Source organism: Corticium candelabrum, chromosome 9, assembly GCF_963422355.1.
Source record: "Corticium candelabrum chromosome 9, ooCorCand1.1, whole genome shotgun sequence".
Taxonomy (NCBI): Eukaryota; Metazoa; Porifera; class Homoscleromorpha; order Homosclerophorida; family Plakinidae; genus Corticium; species Corticium candelabrum.
The window spans coordinates 2,665,003-2,675,002 of record NC_085093.1 but is presented as its reverse complement, the minus strand read 5'-3'; the positions used below and the strand labels follow the sequence as shown (position 1 = coordinate 2,675,002).

Genomic DNA, 10,000 nt, shown 5'->3' with positions numbered 1-10,000 from the left:
TCATCAAAGCTGCTGTTAAAGGCTAAGCAGGTACTGCAGCAGAACATGCTGAAGCCAGGAAAGATGATCGTCATGAGGCCAGAGTAATGGCAGTGGGAGGAGAGTTTCCCGCTTGTTGTTGAGATTTACGGCTTTTGGACTCCTGCAAGTTTGCAAACATTGAAGTTAATCTGCTCAAGAGTGTCCGCTGTAACAAGTAACTCATTTTCACAGATGCAGAGGGATCTGATGCAACAACTCTCAATAAAACTATGGATGTCTAATGCTAGAATGATTTATAAAGGTTACTAGTAGATACTGTTGAGGTTTATTTGTGGGATCTACCTTCAGATAGCAATAATATGGTTCAGTAATTAGAGAGTTAGAAGGGGAGAAAATATATTATATTATATTTATATATGTAGATACTTACGAATACCCCAGCTTGCTGTCTCTGTTAGCTAAGCCATGTTGATCGAGCGAGGTACTCACTGACATGCAAAAATCAATTTTTTTCCATTTTGCGTTAGTTCTTAACATCCGTATGCCCCCAAAATTAAAAGTTTAATTTTTGAAGCTACATTCGTGAAGATATCAAGGCGCAAAGTTGCTTCTGGTTTTGTATATTCGGTATAGTAGGCGTACCTGCTGTGACGTAGGAGGAGGAATGGAAGTTGCTGTAGCAATGAACATTGACAGATGCATCTAGTTTTGTTTCCATTGTTAATTAATAACTTATTATTGTGAGTTGTGTGTTAGTTTGCGTCGCTTACGGCGAGGGCACTACATTGGTGATGAGCTGATCAATTCAGCTGTCCATGCAGTCTTTGCTGCTTTGTTGTGGCACTCTCCAGATCTTCATCCTTGGCTTCAGCAATTGGGTATTCACATTGATTTGCACTAAACTACTTTGTTGTATTGGCCAATTTGTTCGCTAGTTTGTCCACCTGAGGGACAGTTCGTACAATCTGATGTACCACCTGGTGTGCTACAAGCTTTTACTATGGCTGAATCACTGCGTGGTCAGCTCGTGAGTAGACATGATTGATTGCAGTGTGTGTGTGTGTGTGTGTGTGTGTGTGTGTGTGTGTGTGTGTGTGTGTGTGTGTGTGTGTGTGTGTGTGTGTGTTGTGTGTGTGTGTGTTGTGTGTGTGTGTGTGTGTGTGTGTGTGTGTGTGTGTGTGTGTGTGTATGTGTGGTTGGTTGATTGGTTTATTCTATAGTTTGAGCAACGTCAGAGGCTGATCCAGAAACTAAATGAAATAACAGACTCAGGTCCACCAGCCAGCAAGAAACAGAAAGTGGAACAGAAAGAAGAAGAAATAGATCCAACTGCTCACGGTATGTTCCTGTACACTGTCATGCTTATATGCAGTCTGTAGTCTATTAGGCTAGGGCACATACTCCTTGAGAACTGCTGAAGTAAAACATTTACATACTTAATTAAGCACACAGTGTACATCTACTGAAACATGATGTTTTGCTTATAGTTGTCGCTTTCAGAGACAAAGCATTGTTTCTTCTCTCTGTCAGTTTCTCGAGTGACAAGAAATCTCAGCAGATGGAACAGGTAAGACACATTTAGTACAGTATGTAGATCACCAGCAAACTTTAGAAGATGAGTCATTGCAGACGTTGTTTGAGTCAGACTGATGCAATGGTACTAAAATTTTAATCAGTTGAGGGCATAGATTGTACATACAGACTTGGACAAAATTATAGGGACACCTGGCATTTTTGTGTCTAGTCTAACTTTGTCACTGAATTTTTCTCTAGCAAAACCAGATGTTTTTCGAATTTCTCTTTTTCATGGATTGTGCCATTGTTAGTATGTAACATAGCTTGAGTTCAAGACTGCAGCTGTACTTACTACCTACTGCGCATCTAGTTTGCTTTGAAGAAGGAAGACGGCCATTCCTACTTTTCTTGTCTTTGTACACGTTCATCGCTCTTGGATGCTCATTCTTGGCATACAATCTAAGAATGCTCTGTAGTAGAGAGTGAAAGCAATTTTGTGAGTCCTCTTATCAACATTATGAAAAAAAGGCGAATCATCTGTTTTTGCGCATTGATTTCGCGCATGTCATCACAATTTGAATTGTTTTGCCATTTTAATCAATAAACAAACTTCAACGTATTCAAAAATCATGCGACACTAATTAATTACAAAGAAATCCTGCTAAGACAAAAACTAAAAAAGTTATAGCAACAAAAGAACATTGACATGCCACTTCCGGTCCACGTTTTACGTAGCAAAATCTCAAACTGCTACCGCCAAAATGTCAGCTGCACTAAAACCGCTGCCCTTGAGACCGTCAAACTTAGGCGATAAGTTAGCCTGAACGTTCAGCTGCATGCAGTTGCAGAGTCTTGTTCCGTGCGATATTTCGTGAGTTGCAGCGATGCCTTGAGGCAAACAGTTGAGTCCAAAAACGCGAGGGAAAATTGAAGCCCTTCACTCAGTTGGCCATTCTGTGCATCAGATCGCAGCTTTTGTCTGCCGCTCCAGGAATTCGGTTCATCAGTGCCTGCAACGGCTTTCCCATGGCAGCAGCGATTATGAAAAACGACCTGGACGTAGGAAGGCAACGACAATCCGGGAAGATCATTGACTGAAGAGAATGGCACTGCAGAACCGCAGAGCACCATCACGACTGCTCTCGTATCAGCTGGCTGATGAAACCGGCAAGCAGGTATCAAGTAGAACAGTCCGTCGTCGTCTCAGTGAGACAGGAGTGAACGCTCGGAGGCCTAGAAAAAACCACTGCTAACAGAAAACCATTGGCATTTGCGACTGGGATGGGCAACCACTCACACACAATGGACTTTGGATGACTGGAAATCTGTTCTTTTTTACAGATGAGTCAAAAGTCAGCATAGGAAACGATGGTGCTCTGTACGTTTGGCGTCGCAAAGGTGAGGAATTTCTCCCTGAATGTTGTGATTGTACGGTCCAGCACGCGGCTAGTGTGATGGTGTGGGGATCGATGTGTTGGCATGGTGTGGGGTCTCTGGTGAAACTGGAAGGTCGTTGAACAGCATGGCGTACCAACAGGTTCTGGAGGAGCACATGCTTACAGACGCAGCGGCACTGATAGGAGACGACTTTGTCTTCCAGCAGGACAACGCGCCAATCCACATGTCCTGGTCAACAAGACAATGGCTACGCCAGCATGACGTCATACACTTTTTAGGTCTTGTTTTCCGCAATGCGAAACGTAAAGTAAACAATTTAGGGTCTACAGTATTCTCAAGAAACCTAACAATCAACGCGGTAACTATTAAGTTCTTAACAATATTGATAGTTGGTAAATTGTGACCTAATTATTGTGTTACTACATACCCACAGCGGGGTGTCCCTATAATTTTGTCCATGTCTGTATATGCAATTAAGTGCACACACACAGTGACACACACACACACACACACACACACACACACACACACACACACACACACACACACACACACACCACCACCACCACCACCACCACCACCACCACCTCACTACACGCCGCACCGCGCTCCACTCACACTCCACTACACACACCACTACACACACTACACACATACACACACACACACACACACACACACACACACACACACACACACACACACACACACACACACATACACACACACCGAATTAATCAAAGAACGAAGGTTACTGTTGATCATCTTGTATTACAAATAGTATTCTAAGATCATGGTCTTCATCTTCAATCGATTTCATACCTTAGCAATATCTTTAAACTTTCTGCTGACATATTTAGATTCCTGCCAACATGCCAAAGTGGCTTTTCAAACCAAAGAATTGGTCTCGTCTCTCATCAGTGATTGGATCATGTGCTCATTTCAAACAGGTGTTAAGACCACGTGCTTGCCGGGTAATTTGTATAGCAACATAGTGTTGACTTAAGATTCCTGGTGCTATGGCTCAGTCTACGAGCTCAGCAGCTAGTGCAGTACTGGAATTCATTAAGAACGATGCATATAGTTTGAATAGGTAAGACGTTGGGGGAGATTTTGATGAGAGTGGGTAAGAGGAAATGGACTGTTGCTGTTACAGTGTAAAGCGCTTGTTGTCTAAGAGAACCCAACGGGCCACTATGGTTGCCGATCTGTACAAGTTTGCTGCTGACTTTGTGCAAGCTTGTGCTGAAGAAGAGAGTCTACATACAGTGAGCACTAATGTTGTTATTGTTGTTGTTATTATTGTTGTTTTATTGTTGTTGCTGTTGTTGTTATTGTTGTTGCTTATTGTTGTAGTTGCTGTTGTTATTTTTATTGTTGTTGCTGTTGCTGTTATTGTTGTTGCTTATTGTTGTTGTAGTTGCTGTTGTTATTTTTATTGTTGTTGCTGTTATTGTTGCTGTTGTTGTTGCTGTTGCTGTTATTGTTGTTATTGTAGTTGTGTTGTTGTTGTCGCTGTTGTTTATTGTTGTTGTTACTGCTGCTGTTGTTGTTGCTGCTATTGTTTAGTTATTGTTGTTGTTGCTGTTGTTAATATTGTTATTGTTGTTTATTGTCATGCTTTATTGTTGTGTTGCTGTTGTTGTTATTATTAATTTATTGTTGTTGCTATTATTAATATTGTTGTTATTATTAATTTATTGTTGTTGTTATTGTAGTTTTGTTGTTGTTGCTGCTGTTGTTGTTACTGCTGCTGCTGTTGTTGCTGCTATTGTTTATTGTTATTGTTATTGTTGCTGTTGTTACTGTTATTGTTATTATTGTTTATTGTTTATTGTTATTATTGTTTATTGTTATTATTGTTTATTGTTATTGTTGTTTATTGTTATTATTGTTATTATTGTTGTTATTGTTGCTGTGATTATTATTGTTGTTTATTGTCATGCTTTATTGTTGTGTTGTTATTGTTGTTATTATTGTTGTTACTGTTGTTATTGTTGCTGTGATTATTATTGTTGTTGTTACTGTTGTTATTGTTATTATTATTGTTGTTATATGTTTGTAAATTGATGCCTTTGTGTAGATCATTGTAGCTAATTTTGCTATCCACATTCTTGACTACCAGAAACAGTTCGCAAGGTGAGCGTCACCATCATCGATAGAATGAATTAATCCCAACCTTTGCATCCATACAGGCATTACCTGGATAGACTGGATGGTTGTGGACTGGCATTAGAGCGTTGCGTCCAACTGGCTTTTTACAATTTGATCAAGGTGATGATGAACGTTGTGCACGAGGGTCAGCAGCATACGAGTGGGTGAGTGTCTTTAGTGCAATTATATTACAAACGATTGCATGGTCATCCTACAATGATGTGTGTAGTCAACCAGCTGATCTCATTGCCTTCAGAATGGGCACGTTGCATCTTCTCAACATTGAGTGGCGGGTAGGTCTTGTGTTGTCTCTGTGGGACGTTATGACTACAAGTATGCGCGTGTTTTGCTTGTTGCAGAGCTCTGACTTTCAGTTTATGGTTGATGTTGACTTTGTCGATTTTCTTTTGGAGAGTTACAGAGGTTTGTTTAGCTTGGCTGGCTTTAGTTCACGTTTTGAAGGAGCATTAAGTTAAATTAGATAGATGTATGTATACAAGGACAGGCAGAAAGGTGGAGTTGACAGTAGTAAACACATGGTTACCTTATTTTCATGAGTTACTATCTGTCTATGTTAGTGTGTGTGTGTGTGTGTGTGTGTGTGTGTGTGTGTGTGTGTGTGTGTGTGTGTGTGTGTGGTGTGGTGTGTGTGTGTGTGTGTGTGTGTGTGTGTGTGTGTGTGTGTGTGTGTGTGTGTGTGTGTGTGTGTGTGTGTGTGTGTGTGTGTGTGTGTGTGTGTGTGTGTGTGTGTGTGTGTGTGTGTGGCACGGTGGAGCAGATGGTAGAGCGTTGGTGATGACATCCGGGATCTTGTATTTCGTGATGAGAGTTGAAGGTTCGGTCCTGGTTGAGGCGACACTGTCGCTGTTTCCTTGAGCAAGAAACTCACCCACACTTGCTTCTCTCGACTCAGGAGTATAAAGGAGTACCTGGTCATTGACTGGGGTGGACAAGATCGCTGGCTTGGTAGCAACATCATGCAGCAGACGGGTATGTGTGGGCCTTGGTGTCCAGTCCCAGAGCTGCGCCATTGTCAGTGCCCCTGGATGACTCTGGCCAAGCTCCAGGTGGATTGTAGCGCTGGCCCCAAGACTCCACATAGCGCATGGAGGCCCTGTCTCTAGAGGCAGGGGAGCTATCTCTGCAACTGACCTCAAGGTTGATGTCAAAAGACGTGGAGGGCTTAACATTTGCCCATTTTTTGTGTGTGCGTGCATGTGTGTGTGCGTGTGTGTGTGTGTGTGTGTGTGTGTGTGTGTGTGTGTGTGTGTGTGTGTGTGTGTGCGTGTGTGTGTGTGTGTGCACGTGTGTGGTAAAACCATTTTGTCACCATACTGTATGATACAACTTGTTGAGTATGACATCTTTACTCCAAGACAGCATTTTTAACTATTCCTGTGTGTTTAAAATAATATTTCGAATGTTTAGCAAACGTTGACGGCTGATTGTTGTAGGTTCTGGTTCTTCACCAAGAGTAAGACGACTCTACGGTGAAGACCAAGGCGAAGAATGGGTAGGAGACGTTTACATAGAACAGCAGGACAAGTTCTTGGTTCCTGCCAAAGAGAACTTCGAAAAGTGGTACACAGAAGCCAAGCAGGAAGCTAAAACACAAGAAGATCACAATGTAGGCTGAGTCAATGCGACGTTTAGAGCATTTGGGTTGTTTGCTATGCTGTCGTTCTTTTGTAGAAATTGAATCTGTTTATTGCTGTGTTCTGTAATGTTCTTGGTGTGGACATTTCTTGTACTGGCTGCCAACGCACGTTGAGTGGTCCTCGTTATCGTTGTCGATACTGTCCAGACACTAATCTGTGTGAAGAGTGTTACAAAGGTAAGAGATGAGTTTATAGTTTATGAAGCAATTGAATATGTAGTTAACAGACAGACAAAATAGATAGAAAGACAGACAGACAGACAGATAGACAGGCAGACAGACAGATGGATAGATGGACAGACAGACAGACAGACAGATGGATAGATGGACAGACAGATAGATAGATGGACAGACAGACAGACACAGACAGATAGACAGACGGACAGATGGATAGATGGACAGACAGACAGATAGACAGGCAGGCAGACAGACAGACAGACAGACACACACACAGATTTGTGAAAATATACGTGTTGGGCAGATAGACAGACAGACAGACAAACAGACAGACAAACAGACAGACAGACACAGACAGATGAATGGACAGAAGACGTTGACTAATAGGTATGCATGCAGACTGACAGCATGATAGCCACAAATTGATATAAAATGCTAACAGACAAGTGTCTCACACAATATACCGTTTGTTCTTGTAAACCTCGCTGACGCATATTGTAACAATCCACAGGTAAAGTGTTTCCCGAAAACCACTGCATCTCTCACGAAATCTTTCGTTTGGAGTAAAACAATTACTCATTTTCCATCTAATTTCCAACTTATGTCTATCCTGATTATATAGAGTAACGTGTGAAATGTGTGGCGCATACGTTTTCAGTTACAGTCACTTTTACAAGACCAACGATCCCGACAAAGAGAATTTCTATCGTTGTCATGGTTGCTATAACAGGAAGATGTCGGAAGGTTCGTATATGAGGTGAGTTGTGTGCAACTGTGAGTGGTGGGATGATGTTTGTTGTAAAGATGTTTTTGTGTAGTCCTCCGTCTGGCTATACTGGGCACACTGCGATTCATCATGGAGAGTTTGGTATGTAGGGAATAGTTCTCGTCACATGCTCATATTGTGTTGCTTGTATAGCCGTAACTTTCACGACTTGCTTTTATTTGTGCCTTTCTGTTAGTTTTTTATTTTTATTTTTATTTTGTCATTTTTTACTTTATATTTTTAATTTTTAATATTTTTAATTTTATGTTTCAATTTTTTATTTTATAATATTTTTTATATTTTAATTTAAATGTTTTAAATTTCTTTTTTAAATTTATATTTTTTATATTTTTTATTTTTATTTAATTTTTTATTTTTAATTTTTAATTTTTTAAATTTCTTTTTTAAATTTATATTTTAATTTTATATTTTAATTTTATTTTTTATTTCATATTATTTATTTTTAATTTTTTATTTCTTTTCTTTTCTGTTTTCTGCATTTCTGGCTTTTAGCTTTTCTGCTTGCCTTTGTATGTTTGCATGTTTGTCTGTTAGTCTATAGCATTTGTTAGTTTAGATATGACTTGTAGCTCCACATTGTCTATTTCCTGGTTGCTAGTTGTGCCTGTCTGTTTGCTTGTATGTCTCTATTGTTTGTCTATTTGTTTGCTTCTCTGTCTGTTTGTCTTGTCTTTGTTTGTCTGTCTTATTGTTTGTCTGTCTGTTTGTCTGTCTGTCTGTCTGTCTGTTTGTTTGTCTATTTGTCTGTCTGTCTGTTTGTTTGTCTTATTGTTTGTCTGTCTGTCTGTTTGTCTGTCTTTATTGTGTCTGTCTGTCTGTTTGTCTATCTGTCTGTTTGTTTATCTGTCTGTTTGTCTTGTCTGTCTGTTTGTCTGTCTCTCTCGTTGGTTTATCTGTCTATTTTGATTCTTCTACTTACCTGTTTACCAGACCCATACCCTTACAATTATTCGTACAGTGTTACTGGTTTGCTTGCAGACTATCTTCATTTGTCAGCCTATTTTACAGTTTGCTATCTCACTTACCAGTACACATTTGTCTGTAGAGATTGACTATGTGGATCGCTCTGAGAAAATAGCTAGATTAGGACTGGTTCAGAACTACTGTCAGACGTCAGCTTGGATGACGTTCGTTCAAATTGCTCTTACCATAAACGACCAACTAAACTCACCCAAAAAGGGTAAGAGAATCGATCACTGATCTGTTAGATACAAGGATAACATCACTCTGTTGCAGTGGATTCAAACACTTTGTCTCTGGCTAACAAGCTTTACGTCAAGTGTGCTACACCTTTGTTTGACGCCATTCTGTCTTGTTGTCAACAGATGGAAGGTAAGTTTGTGTGCATTTTGATTTGTGAGCGAACGTCGAGGCTTGAATATTTTAGTACGATTTCTGTCTTACTTTTTGACTGCAACTGAATGTGATGATGTTGTTCATGGTGTATGTCTATGATGTTGTTCATGGTGTATGTCCAGGCCATGATTTTTGAGGCGCACGATTGCTCTCACGCTCTATAGTGCACCTGAAGCGTTTCTGTGGAGTGCGATTTGTTGCTCTCTCGAGTCCCTTCATTAGACATTAAGTTAGAGTAGAGAAGCAATAAATGTAAACAACTAAATGCAGATACTGTAACTTAGTATGGAAAACCATCATCTAGCAGTCGTTTAGTATTATGTGGGGCTATGTCTGGCAGTCCATGGCAAGCTGGCAGACACACACGTGCAGCATGTGCTTCTATTTCACCCCACAGTCATGTTGGTCACGTATAAAACATGAAATGTAGAAAAACTCAACAACTCTCTTAGATCTCCTGAGGGCAGGTCAGGAGAGTGATGTGCTCATTGAGTTGTATGGTGGTGACCGCTTGTGTGTTTATGGCTGGTCGAGCTATTTGTTAACAATAAGTAACGTATTGTGACTTTCATTACGTACCGTTCCACTATGTCTGCTATTCAGCGAATTGGCCCCCAAAACAAAAAAAACTATGCGTGATATGTTGAAGCTTTGGTGTACGTCAGTGTTCAGTGTGAACGTTTGAAGCTCGTACGTGCAATGCATGCTGTAGGTGCAGTTCATGCTGTTTGTGCAGTGTGTTTTGCAGTGCATGTATTGTGTGTATTGTGTGCAGTGATCAAAGTTGAAAATGGCAACGATCTTTTACCTTGTCACGTAACTTCTGTTTTACTAAGAAATTAGAACTAGTGGAGTTTTCCTCAAAAGGGTCTTTGTGGTGCTCTTTTGTTTGTATCTTCTTGTCTCCACCAGTGGGGATTATAACGTCTGTAAGTGTGTCGGACATCAATGTACTTGGGCACAAGTTTCGTTAT

The 10,000-nt window shown here is 40.4% G+C and overlaps 1 protein-coding gene across 2 annotated transcripts in view; it reads left to right on the top strand.

The window, feature by feature from the left end:
* Nucleotides 1-10,000, top strand: part of LOC134183861 (zinc finger ZZ-type and EF-hand domain-containing protein 1-like) — a 51,244-nt gene that overhangs the window by 25,884 nt on the left and 15,360 nt on the right. For both annotated transcript variants that reach the window (XM_062651423.1, XM_062651424.1), the window contains 18 exons: nucleotides 739-860; nucleotides 918-1,009; nucleotides 1,203-1,320; nucleotides 1,470-1,549; nucleotides 3,756-3,845; nucleotides 3,903-3,988; nucleotides 4,052-4,163; nucleotides 4,979-5,034; nucleotides 5,091-5,213; nucleotides 5,279-5,342; nucleotides 5,409-5,472; nucleotides 6,504-6,676; nucleotides 6,742-6,883; nucleotides 7,395-7,446; nucleotides 7,506-7,640; nucleotides 7,702-7,751; nucleotides 8,716-8,850; nucleotides 8,907-9,002. In XM_062651423.1, the coding sequence (XP_062507407.1) occupies nucleotides 739-860; nucleotides 918-1,009; nucleotides 1,203-1,320; nucleotides 1,470-1,549; nucleotides 3,756-3,845; nucleotides 3,903-3,988; nucleotides 4,052-4,163; nucleotides 4,979-5,034; nucleotides 5,091-5,213; nucleotides 5,279-5,342; nucleotides 5,409-5,472; nucleotides 6,504-6,676; nucleotides 6,742-6,883; nucleotides 7,395-7,446; nucleotides 7,506-7,640; nucleotides 7,702-7,751; nucleotides 8,716-8,850; nucleotides 8,907-9,002 (1,790 nt within the window). The remainder of the gene's footprint in view (nucleotides 1-738; nucleotides 861-917; nucleotides 1,010-1,202; nucleotides 1,321-1,469; nucleotides 1,550-3,755; nucleotides 3,846-3,902; nucleotides 3,989-4,051; nucleotides 4,164-4,978; nucleotides 5,035-5,090; nucleotides 5,214-5,278; nucleotides 5,343-5,408; nucleotides 5,473-6,503; nucleotides 6,677-6,741; nucleotides 6,884-7,394; nucleotides 7,447-7,505; nucleotides 7,641-7,701; nucleotides 7,752-8,715; nucleotides 8,851-8,906; nucleotides 9,003-10,000) is intronic.